The sequence below is a fragment of the Gopherus evgoodei genome, chromosome 3, assembly GCF_007399415.2.
Source record: "Gopherus evgoodei ecotype Sinaloan lineage chromosome 3, rGopEvg1_v1.p, whole genome shotgun sequence".
Taxonomy (NCBI): Eukaryota; Metazoa; Chordata; order Testudines; family Testudinidae; genus Gopherus; species Gopherus evgoodei.
The window spans coordinates 109,310,761-109,328,333 of record NC_044324.1 but is presented as its reverse complement, the minus strand read 5'-3'; the positions used below and the strand labels follow the sequence as shown (position 1 = coordinate 109,328,333).

Here is a 17,573-nt window from a genome sequence, read left to right as displayed (position 1 = left end):
TCACCTCGCTGCCTTTCCCAGAGCTTCTTTCTTACCTCCTGGCCCTCCACACACTTCTGGGTTTGCCAGCCTCTCAACACCCTCCTCACAGGGAGTAACATAGGCTACTTCTCTGTCTCTGTAGCCCCCAAACGCAACTCCTTCCTCCCAGGAAGCAACTGCAGACTGCCTCCCTGCAGCACTCTCTGGTTCCAATTTCCTGTCCTTATATAAGCCCTGGCCTGTTTCCTCTCAGGTGAGCCAATTAACTTTTCCCCTGAATCTCCCCTGTTTGCAGTTTAATGGGCTGATTGCAGGGCCACTGTGGGGAGTACACCCCATCACAATGGGGCTCCCATTGGGTTGACTTACAAAGCTTAATTTACGTGCCAACTGAGAGAGAGGTACATAATCTTTTGTCTGGCAGAAAACCTGTTTGTCAGCTGTGCATAGACACAGACTTCAGGAACATATTGCCAGTAGACATACATACTTATGTAATATCTGTACACACATTTCCTCACAATATTAATGACCAGTGTGACCCTGGCTTTCATTTAAGACCTCACATACAACAGTCTTTGGTGAACTAGTGTGTGCACACCAGAGTCAGGATATTCTTATAACCCAATTGGCATTGAGGGGTTCATGGGTCACAATGGCTTAAGACACTTCAAAATGAAACACAGCTATTCCTAGCTTGGTTCTTGGGGGCAGAGGGCCTTTTCCAATCCACTCCTGTGTTAGAAGAAATTAAGCAACCTGGAGGTTTTCCTAATCTGGATCACTCCGTGGTGTCTCTCTTTGCAGGCTCTGCATTGTCATTCTGCTATCGCTGAAGTGCTTCCTGCTCAGATCCTACTAGCAAACTGTGGGCAGCAATTGGACTACAGGGCCTGCAGTCCCTGGCTGTATGTAGTTGCCTGTTACAGCAGCATTTTCTCTTTGGGCCAAACACGTAGTCAGAGCACAGTGATCTTTGGCACTTTGTTTGAAAAAACCTTCGAGTTGCTGGCCTTTTAAGAGCCTGGGTTGGCTTCTGGCTTTGAGTTTTGACAGGCTCAGTCGGTTCCTCTTTATTAGACCCCTGGCTCAGTCTTGGCTGCTCCCTACAAATTCTGCACAGACCTGTCTTCCCCTGCAGCATTGAGCAGTCACAGCCTGCTCTGGATGAGGCTGTCCATCCAGCCGCAGCCTGCATAGCTTCCTGCTCTGCAGGCAGGTCTCCAGCTCCTGTGACAGCATGTTTGTCCTTGTGGCTCTCCTTTGGACAATAAAAACATCTTCGAGAGCTGGGTTGCCTTGAACACTGTTTGGGAAGGCTCACAAAAGTTCATTTATAACTTAATCTGGCTATTGCAATTATACTGTAATAAACTGGCTGTGTATGTACACTACTGACCTTCAGATGGAATTGGAGGTAGTAATCTGGGCTGTAAGTCCTACACTTAGAATAGCTAATGGAAAGTCTCCTTTAACTAATGCAGTAGGGCTGGTGCTGTTAGTACACCAATTTTATACCACTATTGCTCTGAAGTTATGAGGGACCCTAGTGTACCTTCCTGGATGTTACCATGCTCGGCTAGATGGCCAGGGACTTTTAAAAAAATATCTTAAAGTAACTGAACATTCTTCACATGACTTTTTTTGACTGTGAGTAGAAGACTAATATTTTGAGGTGCTCTTAGGCTCTTTGACTGCTCAAATGGAGTTAGAGTCTTAACCTCCATTAAAATCAGTGCAGGTTAGGAGCCTGCATAAAAGTTAGGAGTCTTACTCCAGTTGTTCCAACAAAAGATATTACCTCACCTACTGCGTCTTTCTAATATCCTGGGACCAACACAGGTACAACAACACTGCAAATAACTCTTTTGAGCATTCAGCCCTTTCTCTCAAGAAAGGGACAGTATTTGTGATTCCAATATCACCTCCAAACTTATTCTTTTATATTTGCAGAACCAAGCTGCACGATGTGTGCAGAGTTTGCACAGTACAGTGGTCACCCTTAGGTTTCATTCTATTCTTAGACATATTATCAGATCCAGGGGTTAGATCTCAGATGATGGCAGAATTTTTCAAAACAGAAAATAACACGTAACATGGGCCCATGACATGCTAATTTTCTCAATAAGTAGAATAAAAGTTCTGAATATTAAAGATTGACAGTTTTTTAGAAGGACTTTAATAGAAGAAAGAAACATAATAATATTGAATGGGGTTGTAGTTATATCCATATTAGGACAAAGGATTAGAGAAAGAGTTAGGAAGGGTGAGAGATGCTGTGGAGTGTGCAATCAACGGCTGAGGTTAATAGATACCATAGTTGGCAATTTGGTAAATGGATGCCAAAAGGTTGAAAGAAGGATAGGAGAATAGGATCAGCTGGTTGTATTATTTTTCTTGTTTTCCTAACAGTATGCAAAAATATCTAAAGGAGTTAGGAGTCTGAGTCCCATATTCTTTCAGTGAGACTTAGGCTCTTAAGTGACTTGGGCACTCTTGAAAATTTTTACCAATTACATGACCTACACTTCACAAAGGTCATATATTAGAGTCAGCCATGGTTTCCATCTATCTCCTTGTCCTCCTGGCAGGTTGCTGAAATGTTCCCAGGCATATCTGGAGAAGTTTGTGACTCTACATGAATTCACATTTTAAGAACAGAAACCCTTTGTGAGCAGGAGTTTCTATGCATTTGTATAGAAAAGGAAAATATTTCCAAAGCCCAAGAATTTCTCTGTTCAACTATTTCAAGAATGAAGGGAGATTAGAATGACATCTAGCATGAAAGCCTGGTCGCTGTTATCAAATTGAAGATAAAAAGAGAATTGATTTCTAAAAACAATTCTCAGTGTTGCCAACTGTCATAATTTTACTGTGAGTCTTGTGATATTTGGTGTTTTACTTCAAGGCCCAGCTCCTGAAGTCATGAGAATTTCATCTTGCATTTGAAAAAAGAAATCAAGTTTCTAGCCCTCCTGGTTGCAGAATTTAACATGAACCAAGATCACTCTAAAGCCTCAGGAAGCAGAAGGCAAATAACATATATCTATATATTTTTAAACCTCATACCTTAATCTAATCTCAGGATATTTTTGGGGTGGGGGCTGGTTTATGGTTCTTGAATGCCTGGGACTGGCAACACTGAAAGCTCTTTGGGTTAGATTCACTCTGTACTTGCTTAGGGCTTCACACAAGGCCTGTGGCCCACTTATGTGCTACTAATATGCTATTTTGAATACTATGTGTTTTGTATCAGCCATCTCACTGAGTAGAACTCCCTTGGCCTCTGCAAATATGTAGTTATTCTGTAGACAACATTTGGCATGTCTACGTGAACATTCACTGTGCGTCAAGCAGTGAAGTACATGGCACGCAGACAGTGCATGGCATGCTGGAGCATTGTAGATTTACACCAAAGTCTGCTGTGCAGTATGCTTCATGTAGACTTGCCTCTAGTTTATGGAGACTGAAAAAAGTGTAAGCCTGGGAGACTAGCAACTTATCGTAGTGATGGCTGACACCTATTTTCCATTTTGTGATAAGATTAGTTTAGATGGTGGTGCATGAACGGCAGGTCCTTGATAGCTTAAGGTTAAACCATTTCACAACAGTTATGCCCTTGGTAATATTGTACTATACATACAATCTGTGCTGCTTGATTATGGCTTCATATCTAGAAACTGCCTTTCTAGCACTATCCATTAGAGAATTAGCTAAATATCTTCTGTATCATTTCCACAAATGCGCTGTAGATTCCCAGGAAAATGGAGGGGGGGAGAAGCAGCATTTTAAGTTTTGCAGAGCACTAATGAGGCATCTACAGGCAGCAGTGTAGTTATACTAACAGACACACTAACTCTAAGCTTCTAAAACCCCCGAGATCTCAGTTTGGCACATTTCTAGTTTAGTGTTTGAAAATTGTAAATGAATAATAAGAATTTATATTGTTCTTTTAATCTCCAAAGCATTTTTGAATCAGCATTGACAGCTGCTGATGGCATTTAGAAAACCCAAGGGCCTGGTCCTCCATTGCCTTGCAGCTTGTGTAGTCATTTACAAAGCAAGTGCAAAGTGAGTGTAAAACTACTATACTGTTTCCAAAGATTTGAGAAGTGAACATTATTCTGCTTCTGATCTACCCACCCCCCCTGCCTTGTTACTTGGGCAAGTCTGAACTTGCAAGTGATGTTCACGACGCCAACTCCCAGAAGGTCACACAATATCTTTACAACAGCTCTAAAGCTGTGGGAGAAGGAGCCTGGGGTAAGTTAACCAGAAATCTGTTTGTGATAGATATTGCGACTGCATGCAGTATCTTCGGGGCAACTCACTGCATGAAGTTTATGTATCATGGTGGGCCGGTGATTGTATGAATGATTGTTTTCTATTCCATAGGTGATGGTTACCACAGCTCTATCAAGAACTAAAATAGTGGGAAGTGATTACATTGAATCACATTATAAATACCTTCAGAGAAGGACCTCCCCTGGAAAAGTTCTCATATTCTGGTTCAAACTGGGTTTCCAGAGACTGGGAAGACAAAGGGCTTTTGGCATAAAAAGGCTACAGTTAAACTGACTCAGGGCCTTCTTTCTGATCCAGCAAATGGACAGGACCTTCTGTGCAAGGGTCCCAATCCTTGCAGAAGGGTTGGAAAAACTTTGACCTACCAGACTGATGAGTGATCTCTGGTAAGCTTTTAGCACGAATATAGGAACTTCTGTTGTTTTTATATGTTGTCTCTGTAAAGCTTTTTGCCTTAAGAATAAAGGTGCTTGCTTAGAAAGAGCTATGTGGTAACTTGGAACTAGGGTGGCCACTGATACATCCTCAGAACACCAGAGATCCAGATACTTCCAGCATGGCATGGGCTGCTGCTGCCAGTGGGGGCAGGATGGCACTTCATGCACAATGGCATCCTCCATGTGGTGTTGAGCTAGCATGCATGGTGCGTGCGAGTTCATGCCAGCTAGGGAGGAGCAGCATGCTCTGATACCCGACAAAACTGCATCCAGTACCAGATAGGGAGAAAAGTTACCAAAACAGGACTGTCTGGTTAAGAACCTGGTGAATGGCCTACCTGCTTGTAACTGCTGGCAATACACTGTTCATAGCCCTTGGAGAAAGAAAGCAGAGCATAGGTGCTGGCCTCTAGGTAGACTAGCTTGCTGAGTTATCACAGAGGAAGGCAGGTTCCTGTGCAGCCTTAAAACCTCCCAGGTCAGAAGGGAGTGGGATAAGGGGCTGTACCCAGAGACACAGGTGCTGGATGGAGATCTGGGAGTTCCTGGAGTGGACCACAGAGAGGGGGATACAGTGCAGTTATCCTGAAACTGATCATTTTTTTCTTGGCTTTGATCAACTAATTGTTACCTGGTATGTTCAAGTATGTCTGTTAGAAAGGACTGAGAAGAAGAACGGGGACTTGCAGTCAGTAATGGAAAGAATAAGATAAGTAATGGAAAGGAATGCAAGGAAAGGTTACAATCACTGTAATGGATGACTAGAGCTAACAACAAAATGTAAACACAGTCTTGGTATAAGATCTCTTTAATGCTTTCCAGAGATCATAAAGCATTTTAAAGGGGGCAAGAAATAGCACAGCATTGTGCTGGGTCCCAAATGCCCACAACCTGTTTCTAAACAGGCAATTACCCAGGGCATGCCTGCTGCTTGCAAACACTGATGATATCAGCTTTCATTTGCCAGGAGATTGAGATTCCAAGTACCATACCAGAATCTTTAATACATTGAGCCATTAATATAAAAAAACAAGACATTCGACAACTTCTTCATAAACTTCAATGTGGAAGTGTTGCTGCTCCATTGCCTTATGTACAGTCGGGCATCTCCAGGCCCCAGCACGTCAAGCGTGTGTTTGGGGCAACATGCCGCGGGGTGCGCTCTGCCGGTCGCCGGGAGGGCGGCAGGTGGTTCCAGTGGACCTCCCACAGGCATGCCTGCGGGAGGTCCACCAAAGCCGCGGGACCAGCAGACCACAGGACTAACTGATCCTCCGCAGGCACACCTGTGGGAGGTTCACCGGAGCCGCCTGCTGCCCTCCCGGCGACTGGCAGAGCCCCCCCCCGTGGCATGCCACCCCACTTGGGACGGCGAAATGTCTAGAGCCGCCCCTGTGTACAATGGCATCAGAACAGCCAGCTCTCACAGCTGCATGCTTGGTAACTTTAATAGGAGACTTGAAAAGACACTTAAAGCGATGACTGCATAATCTTCAACACTTTAAGTAGCAGAAAAAGATTCCTTAATTTCTAAACTTCACCCAGGTAGAAAAAGTGGTTCAGTGCATGAATCTTCTCCCTTCCACAGCAGTGTCCCTTCTACTTCCTTTTTTTGAGCACTGAGGATTTCTTCAGTCAACTCCTTCCTCAGACTCAAGGTCATATGTTCTCCTTATTACTGATCATCTGGATTAGAATGGTATCTAGATGTTGCGGCTGAGATCAGGGCACCATTGTGGTAGCCACCATGCAAACACACAAGAAGAACCTTTGTGTGTTTGTACAGCACCTAGCACAAATGGTTCCCTGGTTTCAGCTGGGCCTTCTAGATGATACACCCTAAACAGCTTACAGTCTAAATAGACAAGGCAAAGTGGGGAAGGCACAAAGCAAAATGACCTGCACAAACCATATCAGTGGCTAGCATGGACTAGAACCCCCATTTTCTGACTCCCTGTCCAGTGTGCTATCCACTAGACCAAACTGACTGCCTCCCCAAATCTTCATCATTCCTGGTTTTATTTAGAGTTGGAAGGTACTGGTTTGTTGTTATATATAGACAATACCTCATCCTCGCTGCTGATTTGATTGCTCAGTAAATAGAATAACTTCATAATGGAACAATGAATCTCCAAACATTTTTATGTTTATATAAATCTAGTTAAGGCAATTACAACTTGTCCTGTAGGTAAATTTGAATTTAAATCACTTCTGTGAATCACTGCTGTGTGTCATAATTTCTATATCAACAGAATAGCACTCTTAAAGAGTATCACTCAGTCTATTTATAAACAAAGAACTGAAACCTGTCATAAACATGCTAGTGCTTACTCTTAACTATCAGTTTACTATAGGTCAAAGCCTGATCCCCTGGAGTAGCGTGGTCCAGTGAATTGGGACTACAGAGACCTGGGATGTATTCGTGGCTCTGCCACTTTACTGGTGTGTGAACTTTGGCAAAACACTTCAGATCTGTGCCTCTGTTTCCACTCCCACTCTATTCCCCTCCCCCCCCATCTGCCTATATAAAGAGATTCCAGGATTGTCACCCTGTGTCACTTTGAAGCCTAGAATGTCTGAAGAGTCAGGGTGAAGTGATGGAAGCAGCTGCAAGCATAGCTGAGAGCTCTCTTCGTTCAGAATATCACCAGGTTGAATCATCACTGTTTCACAGCTTGTTACCATCCACTTTTTAAGTTCTCAGCCATTTTGACATTACAGATTACATGTGTGTGCAGTGCCTAATGCAATGGGACCCCCGTCTTGATGGGGCAGCTCGAGCTGCTCCCATAATATAAACAAAAACAGCATTGACGTCAGTTGCAAAACTCCTATTGATTTCAAGGGGGCCAGAATTTAGCTGTCCAGTACAGGCATTTTATTACTCACATGCTGTAGATGGATTTAGTCACGTTTAGTTTTTCTGTCATGTTGTACAAATTAGCTAGCAGACTGGCAGATAGAAGGATGAGCGAGTGGTTTGGGTACTAATTTATGACTTGAGTAGACCTGAGTTCAATAACATGCTCTTGCAGAGACATTTTTGGGTGACGTTGGGCAAATCACAGGGCCTTCTCCCTTGCCTTAGTTCCCCATCTGTAAAATGGGGATAATTGCACAGCTCTATCTTGCAGGGATGTTAAAAGGATAATTACATTAAAGATTGTGAGGTTTTTAGTTACTACAGTAATAAGGGGCTTGTGAGACTCCTAGACAGATACTGGTGTGCTGCTGAGTTTATCTGAAAGGCTAGCACTGCCCAAGAGGATGGGAAGATGATGCACGTACACAAATCTTAAAATCATTTGTTTTCTACATCTATGTCAATACCACTCAGGCACCATTTTGTGAGGCCAGGATTATATCCAGACACTTTGTATCATGTCAGTTATGGTTCTGTGAAATTCTTGCATCAGTAAAATTACTATTTATTACAAACAAAATTCACCTACTTTAATAGATTGCATTATTGATATATATATTTTTAACGCTACAAACTGTGTTTAAATGCTGATCGCTCAAACTTTCTGGTTACAAAGATTCAGTGGATTTTAAAGGGCCTGATACAGGATTGTAAAACTGACTAAATGCTGTCATGGAAAACAAATATGATTGGTGAATTTTTGTTTCTTCTTTATCTCACTGATAAACAGTTACTAAAGTAAATGTCTCATGAAACATTCAGCCTGGTAGAAGCAATAATTAGAGCCTGATCCAAAGCCCAGTGGAAGTTGGTGGAAGAGTCATTAATTTCAATGGGCTATGGTTCCAGCCCTTACTGAGCCAGACTAACAGGTTTAAACCCATTTGTCCACTGAACTCAGGTCAAAATCAGAAATTAATTAGATAGCCTCCTTTTTTGTACATCACAAAACCATCACATCATTTAATTCTCTGTTCAGGAGCAGTCCAGGACTGGAACAACAGATGTTTTAAGCCAGATTGTAGAGCATTGACAGATTCCCTGTGTAGGAAAAACTTGAAGAGACTGCTGATTATTGTGCAAAACATGCCTGCTTTACTGTTACCTTATCCTCTCGCCTTCTCTGTCCCCGTCCCCGTTTGTGTTTCATTCATAGTTGCATCTTGTCATAATTAGGGTGTGCAGATGTCCTGTTTTAAAGGGACAGTCCCATATTTAAGCCCTCTTGCAGGTGTCCTGACTTTTTCTTAAAAAAAAAATTGTCCGATATTTTCTGTCTCTTCCTCATCGGTACTGGTGGGTCCTCCTAAGAGATGAGCTCTGCAAAGACACAGGCCAGGTCGTCCCTTACTCCACTCCTCCCTCTCTGCAGCTGGAAGCAGCTCCTGTCCCTTCCCTCCTGCGCAGTGCCGAAAGGCTGATGCTGATCACATTCTGGTATGAGCCCTAGCTGAAATCTGGATACGGAGATATGTCACCCTACGTACCTCCCCTCGTTTTGCCTCGGGAAGGCATGGCGCCAGGTACCAGGAGAAGTGGGCCCATCCCAGGGGCCCAGCCAGGCACGGAGGGCGAACAGTGCCAGGCAGGGATGGTCGGATCGGTCGGTCACTCCTGGCCCCCCCCATATGTGGGAGAGGTATACGGGAATGTGTGTGTGTAAGACCTCTCCCTGTGTGTGTGTGTTGGGGGCGGGGAGGGATGTGTGTGTCACCCCTCCCTGTGTGAACCCTAAAGCCTTAAAGATACGAAGGTAAATTAAAAGAATCCAACTCTGCAGTATATCTTTTTAACAGGGGTTCAGTCAACTTGATGTTTAATTTGAATGTTTGTACCGCATAGTTCTGATTGATTGTCGTTGAACTCGCTTGAATACGAGTAATTTTACCAGGTGTCCCGTATTCAGCATAGGGACATATGGTCACTCTAGTCATAAACCTTGATTGCAGGCTCAGGGACTGTCTTCTTCTTTTTCCTACTTCTAGCAATCTTCTGTTTACTTCAGCATCCTTGCTTGGAGTCTCTAGGCTTAACTGCCATATTACCAATAATATACTGTACTACTACAATGCCAGTCTACACTTCCTGGTTCAGCCACATGCTATTAGTCTATTGCTTTCCTGACCATTAACTATTTCCTCCAACAACTTTCTCCTAAAAACCCCACAATGCCCAGTTTTATAAAATAGAAAAATTAAAACCCAAGGCAGAGTTATCCTTCAGTGAGCGGATTGAAACATAGAAATCCAGTAACATGGCACCTTTTTATTAATTGGTAATCCTCAAGCAGTCATTGACACTGAGAAGCTACTTAGCTAACAGTCAGTGTGCCTTGAATTTTGTTGATGCTAGATATGAACTACTGAGAAGGAGATGATTAAGAAACACTCAGGAAGAGTTTGATTTCAGACCAGTGTAATTCAGGAGTAATTTCACTGAAGTCAATGGAACTCAATCAGTTTAGAACAGCTGTGAGATCAAAATAAAGGCCTCAAGAATTTGAAGGGAAAAAAGCTGCTGTTATGAGTATATAAGACACTGACTAATGTTAAGGGTCATATTTATTTTGCAGGCTGAGAAAAGTAAGCAGCCAAATGCCAAAGGAAAATCCTGAGATAATATTTACACTCATTTCTTCTCACTTTAGTGCTTAGCATAACTAATGTTTAACAATGCCAGTCTGAATCAGTTTTCTTTTCACGTAAATTGTGGCCTCATAATTGTACAAAGGGCACGGTGAATATTATTCATTACAGGAAGTGATTTTTTTCCCCCTGGGTTCCCCCAAAGAGCATGGCAGTTCTTGTCCCTGTGTCCTTGATGGTTCACATAAATGAATACTTCTCCAGTTGGTGGGGAAAGAAGATTAGCTCTGTCAAAAGATTGCAAGGCAAGTGTGCTTAAGCATATAGAACAGTTATTTTATAGCTGGGGTCAAATTTTGTCCTCAGATAAGCAGGCGAAAGTCTCGCTGACTATAATGGGCATTGTGCCCGTTTATCAGAGGGCAGAACTGAGCCTACAGATGATATAATTTTAGATATGATTATCACACTGTTCCCAATCAAATTCTTTAAAGAACAAAATATTTATTGTGACTGAAAGTAGATGTTTCTAGGGTTTGAATGGAGATGACGGTTAAAACTATCTATATTCTTTCCTCTAAGTGAAGGGATACTCTAAATAAATAGAACTCTTCTTTTAAGATTACTTGGAAGAGATGGTATTTTCTAGGACTGACTGAATTTTTTTTTTTTGATGGAAAGTGGCTGCTTCCCTCAAATTTCTTTTGGTGGAAAACTGAACACCCACATATTTTTGATGTTTTGGTAAATTTTTAGGCATTTTCTGGGTTTTATTTTATATTTGCTTACTTACAGAATTATTTTTGTTTTCATAGACATTTTCTGATGAAGAAACCTCCATTTTCCAACCAGCTCTACTATTCTCATAGTTAGGGCCCTACCAAATTTGTGGTCCATTTTGGTCAATTTCACTGTTATAGGAGTTTTAAAATAATAAATTTAACGATTTCAGCTATTTAATCTGAAATTTCACAGTTTTGTAATTGTAGGAGTCCTGCCTCAAAAAGAAGTTGTGAGGAGGATCGCAAGGTTATTGTAAGGGGGATTGCGGGACTGCTACCCTTACTTCTGCGCTGCTGCTGGTGATGCTGCTGCCCTTAGAGCTGGGCAGCTGGGGAAATAAGGATGGCATGGTATGGTATTGCCACCCCTACTCCTGTGCTGCTGCTGGCAGGGTGCTGTCTTCAGAGCTGGGCATCTGGCCAACAGCCGCCGCTCTCTGGCTGCCCAGCTCTAAAGGCAACTCAGAAGTAAGAGTGGCAATACTGTGACCACCCTAAAATAACCTTGCGACTTCCTCTCCCCTCTCCCCCCCGCAACTTCCTTTTGGGTCAGGATCCACAATTTGAGAAATACTGGTCTTTTCCATGAAATCTGCATAGTATAGGGTAAAAGCACACAAAAGACCAGATTTCACAGGGGAAGACCAGATTTCACAGTCTGTGACATATTTTTCATGGCTGTGAATTTGGTAGGGCACTGCTCATAGTGGAGTGAGCTTAGGTGCTTATCCAGGTGTGTTGTGGTCTGATTGCTTTTAAGAAAGCAGTGCTCCAGAATGCTTTGGGCAGCTTCTCGACCTGGGGCATATGCTACATTTTGACAATTTTTTTCCATTATAATTTTTCGCCAGAAAAAAGCTTTGCTGTGAGTATAGAATGAAATAATCTAAATACATCTCTGACTCCACCCTTGTATACTTGCAGATGAGATGGGATTTCTGCCACTAATTTTTTTTTTTATTTACATTAAAAATACTTTTCTGACTTGTGCCTCTGCACGCTGGACATGCAGAGACCAGGGTGCCTGGAACTGGTGCAGAAACCCAGCTCCAAAGGGGATTCTTCTGAGGCGGTGGAGGGGAATTTTGGAGGTAGGATGAGGGGGACAGCAGGACAAGACCAGATGATCTGTGTCTAGGCAGCTCTATCAGCCATCCTTCTCTGGAGCCTGCAGCATTGCTTGTTTTCCATAGTTCTCTGTCTCATCGTTTCTGGCAGAGTTTGACTGATGTTTCTGTCTATTGCTCATGTGACGAATGTAACTTGCACCAAAAATTACAGGGTCTTGACTATATTTTTAATACATGGCAAAAGTTCCTGGAGCCCTGGACAGAGAGGCTTTAGCATTTTGTAAAAATGTCAATAAATATCAGATGCAGGATTGTCGTTGGCAGTGTGAAGCTTCTATATAGGGGACTTTATTTGTTTTGCCAATACGGTGAATACTTGAAAATTATTATTATTAGCACAGGATTGCAGACTGCTACAAAATGTTCAGTAGGGCCAGAGTCACCTTAGACCCACAGTAAGCTTCGAGGTCTGATTCCTTTTATCTGTTCTGCTCTCACTTCCCCCTGAAGGTTAACTGTGCTTTGTTGGCCCAGCAGGAGCAGTGTTCTGAAGGGAAGGGCTGCCACTGAATGCCTAGTTAGCTAACTAAGGCCTTGGCTACACTGGTGCTTTACAGCGCTGCAACTTTCTCACTCAGGGGTGTGAAAAAAACACACCCCTGAGCGCTGCAAGATACAGCGCTGTAAAGCGCCAGTGTAAACAGCGCTGGGAGTGCGGCTCCCAGCTCTGCAGGCTAAACCCCATCAGGATGTGGAGTACGTGCAGTGCTGGGAGAGCTCTCTCCCAGCGCTGGCGCTGCGACCACACTCACACTTCAAAGCGCTGCCGCGGCAGTGCTTTGAAGTTTCAAGTGTAGCCATACCCAAGGGTCTCTTAGCTCAAATGTTACCCTCACCTGCTGCTGCAGTTTGAGGACAGAAACTGTGTTTAAGATGGATTCAAACCACTAAGGGCTTTAGAGATCAAAGCTAGCACCTTGAGCTAAACCAGGAAGGAAACAGGAAGCCAGTGCAGTTGCTCAGGAGTCCAGTATCTTTCTGATGCTAAACCTACTAGGTAGGTGCACAGCTGCATCCTGCATCAGCTTTAGCTTCTGAGTGCTTTTCAAGTGTAACCCCATGAACATCTCATTATAGCAATAGATCAAGAAGTCACAAGAGGATGGATCGCAAAGGCAAGTTCCAAACCCATGACAAAGGTCACAGTTGTCTAACCAGACACATGAAAGGTGCATTTATTGGGAAAGCCTTTTCCCAAAATCCTCCAGCTACCTGCTACTGGATCTACTCATTATAGTTATCAGTCATCTGTGATCCTTGAGGTGCATGTAACTGATCATAAACTAACAATACATTGCAACAGCCAAAAGTTTAATACCTCTCTCTTTTTTTTTTTTGCCTTGCAAAAGCCAACCTTGGGACACTAGTCTAGTGTTTGTAAGTGTTTGGAATGTCCTGTACCTTGTGTGGATACACAAGGTCCTGCAAACCCTTACGCTCCCCCCCACATGCAATTTCTTTCTCCAGCCAAGAGTATTCATCTTTGCAGGTAGGCCAGTCAAATCACATTTCTTACCTCTAGGTCCTGAGCATTCAGTCCAAAGAAGGGGAGCAGAAGGGTAGTGGTGGATATATTGGGTGGCAATTAATTGTCATTAATTAATTTATACCTTGAGCATGGAGAGGGGAAAATAACATTTCTGTAATGAGTGCTTTTCATCATCAAAAGTACTAAGGCTATGGAGGCAAAGTCCATAAATAGTCTGCATTGTTATCAGACACTCAAGCACTTTCAAAAGCATAATTTGCAAAGGCACATATGATATAAAAGAAATCGTGAATTGGACACACATACATGTAGGACTTCTAAAGTTGTTCCGAAACCCTTGTATAACCCATTTCATCTGTATTTCCTTCCTGGAATTGTGTATCAGTTTGTTGGCTGATTAGTGTATTCAACTGGCAGGAAGTATTACCTGTAACTTGAATGACATAGTAGTGAACTTTGCACCCGTAGGATGAAATCTTTGCTGAAGTCAGTAGGAGTTTTGCCATTGGCTTTATGGGGCCAGGATTTCACTCTTGCTTAAATAGTAAATCTGGAGGTAGCAGCTCACTAAATGTTACATTTTAATCAGCAGTTTTCCCTTCTCTACCACTTAAAATGTAAAAGATTTCTGCACTTTCCAAAAACTGTAAATTATAGTTCTGAACAATTGTTTACTGGACTGTACCAAAAATCTAGGACTGTACTATCAAACTATATTGGAAGGGTGAGTTTAAAAGTAGTGAAGAAGCAAGCTAGAAAGAGACAAGAAACAAAAGCTAAATACATTTCTTAGATTCATCATGAGGGCTACTTTAGCAAACCGTAACAACCTTAACTATAGTGGTGTTAACTTCCCCTGTCCCCACGAAAACCACCCCCACTATCATTAAGGTTATAGAAATTGTGCATAGCTTTAAACAATAAAGGAAGCAGGAGGGCAAAGGAAAAGCATGTGGATGAATGGCAAGACCAAAAAAAGTTTATTCATGCAAAAAATGAACCCTTGAAAAATTCTTTACCACAGATAGTGGTAGATAGCTATCCCAAAGCTTGTTGTTAAAGGTAATAAAGAAGAGGCACTGTCAGGGATTGAGGAGTTAAAGGGGACATACTATCCTAGAATAAACTGATAATTCAGTGGGAGCAAGATCAAACCCTTAAAATCCAATATCAATGGAGCCAGGTGGTATCAATCCAGAAGTACTGAAAGACTTAGAGACTAGTTGAGCTGTTAAAAAACCTATTAAGAAAGCAGTCATCCAGTGAGAGGCAAACTTTTGTTTTGATTAGAAACTTGTGAATAGATGGAAAACAGGGTATGAATATATTGTCAATTTTCAGCATGGAAGGAGGTTAGTGGCAGGGTTTCCCAAGGAGTCTTAGTAAGAACATGTATTACTTATCTGGAAAATGAGGACAACAGCAGTGGTAAAATTTGCAGATGAAATTATTTAGGTCACCCATAGAGAAGCCTGCAAGGAACTTAAGAGGGACCTAACAAAGCTAGCTGAGTGAACTTTATGATGGCAGATAAAATTCAATATAGACAGTCCAGAACAGAATCAAGGGGAAATTTCTATCTACAGTATCAAGTCCTCAACTTTCCACAAACCCTTGGAGATATCCCATTCATGTACTGACCCAGCCTGTTCCTATTTTATCTTTGAAGATCTGTCTTCACTACAGCATAAAGTGATTTGGCTGTTACATTCATTCTGAATGTCTTAGTTGGAAATATCTGGATATTTCTCCCATTAAGGCAATAAAAAAAAAACCAGTTATGCTTTTGATTTTTTTTTAAATTTAAATTTACATATGGGAGATAAAGTTCATACTCATATTTTAATGCAATCAGAAAGCAGATATTTACATATCCAGATGCTATCTAGCTGGTTCATTAGAGGCAAACAATACTTCCCACTGAACTCAGCTGCAGCCAGTCAGAATGAACACATTACTCATATAATTCACTAAGCAAACTTCATGTTTTGAGGAGATAAACAGAAATGTAGTGATTTGTAGCAGTTATTTTCAGCCAGTCCTTAAGTCAAAAATTTATTTTTATATAATAGCAGACATTTTACTACTTGAACGTTTTTATGGAGAAACAGATGTTGCTTTGTGACAGAGAAACCCAGTCTTCAAAATGAGCAGCATGTCTTGTATAACCCTCTCCCCCCACGACACACTGAAGCTTTGTCAGAATGAGATATATTTATAAAATAACTTGATTCTGTCCATTTTAGAGCTTGTCAACCCTGCAGGTTACTGTGCAGCAAGCCAGGGTATGAATCTGCAGCGCACCAGGTTGCTGTGCAGCAAAGTCCACGTGGACGCTGTTATTGCTCACAGGAAGTCCCAGAGTGTGGCTTGGCACTACTTGAAAATGTCCACATACGATGTTACTGTGTGGCAAGCTGGTGTTTGGCAAGCCCATAGTTTCTAAGCACCTCACCATCTTTAATGTGTTTATCCTCAACACTGAAGTAGGAAAGTACTTTTATCTCCATTTTACAGGCAGATAACTGGGGCATAGAGAGACAGTGGGCTCATCCTCACTGCAGCGTTAGCTCAAATTATCTACGCTGGTTAACTCCTCTTGAGTTAGGCTAGTTCGAGCGTGAGTAACCATGCTGCAAAACGCCACTCGGGCTACCTGCAGTGATTGGAATAACGGCATAGAGTAGCGAAGTCCCCACTTCATTACTAGCTCCAGCCGCACTAGCAGTTTAACCCACATCCACTGATGGGCCAGCTTGCTCACAGTTTAAAAAACCATTTAACTTGAGCTAGTGATTTGTGTGTGCAGAGGACAGTCTGGTTAGAGGCAACATTCAAATTATGCCACAAGCTAACACTGCAAGGTCGCACTAAGTCTGTGGCAGAGCAGAGGCTTGAGCCCAGATCTTCAAAGTACCAGTCCATCTTTCCTGTGATTGGTTGCTCAGGGTCCAGTTCAAAGGAAGGCACTAGGTTTATGAAAATAACTGTTCAGTACGGCAAACTAACTGAAGTTTCCAGATCGCAGGTCCTGGTTCTAATGGGGTATTTCAATCACCCTGACATCTGCTGGGAGAGCAATACAGCAATGCACAGACAACCCAGGAAGTTTTTGGAGAGTGTTGGGGACAACATCCTGATACAAGTGCTGGAGGAACCAACTAGGGGCCATGCTCCTCTTGACCTGCTGCTTACAAACAGGGAAGAATTGGTAGGGGAAGTAGAAGTAGGTGGCAACCTGGGCAGCAATGACTATGAGATGATAGAGTTCAGGATCCTCACAAAAGGAAGAAAGGAGAGTAGCAAAATACAGACCCTGGGCTTCAGAAAAGCAGACTTAGACTCCCTTCGGGAACTGATGGGCAGGATCCCCTGGGAGGTTAATATGAGGAGGAAAGGAGTCCAGGAAAGCTGACTGTATTTTAAAGAAGCCTCATTGAGGGCACAGGAACAAACCATCCCGATGTGCAGAAAGAATAGCAAATATGGCAGGCGACCAGCTTGGCTTAACAGTGAAATCTTCAGTGAGCTTAAACTGAAAAAGGAAGCTTAAAAGAAGTGGAAATTTGGATAGATGACAAGGGAGGAGTATAAAAGTATTGCTAGAGCATGCAGGGGTGTAATCAGGAAGGCAAAGGCACAACTGGAGTTGCAGCTAGCAGGGGATGTGAAGGGTGACAAGAAGGGTTTCTACAGCTATGTTAGGAACAAGAAGATGGTCAGGGAAAGTGTGGGACCTTTCCTGAATGGCGGAGGCAATCTAATGACAGGTGATGTGGAAAAAGCTGAAGTACTCAATGCTTTTTTTGCCTCTATCTTCACAGACAAGGTCAGCTCCGAGATTGCTGCGCTGGCAACACAGTATGGGGAGGTGGTGAGCAGCCCTTAGTGGGGAAAGAGCAGGTTAAGGACTATTTAGAAAAGCTGGACATGCAGAAGT

At 42.6% G+C, this 17,573-nt stretch overlaps 1 protein-coding gene across 6 annotated transcripts in view; it reads left to right on the top strand.

The window, feature by feature from the left end:
* Window positions 1–17,573, top strand: part of ARHGAP18 (Rho GTPase activating protein 18) — a 129,462-nt gene that overhangs the window by 51,909 nt on the left and 59,980 nt on the right. Inside the window, exon 2 of one of the 6 annotated variants that reach the window (XM_030556288.1) lies at window positions 4,378–4,673. The exons of 4 other annotated variants lie outside the window; for them this stretch is intronic. In XM_030556288.1, the coding sequence (XP_030412148.1) occupies window positions 4,660–4,673 (14 nt within the window). In that variant the 5' untranslated portion in view covers window positions 4,378–4,659. Of the gene's footprint in view, window positions 1–4,224; window positions 4,246–4,377; window positions 4,674–17,573 lie in introns of those variants that run through there. One more of the 6 variants, XM_030556289.1, reaches the window with a different exon arrangement.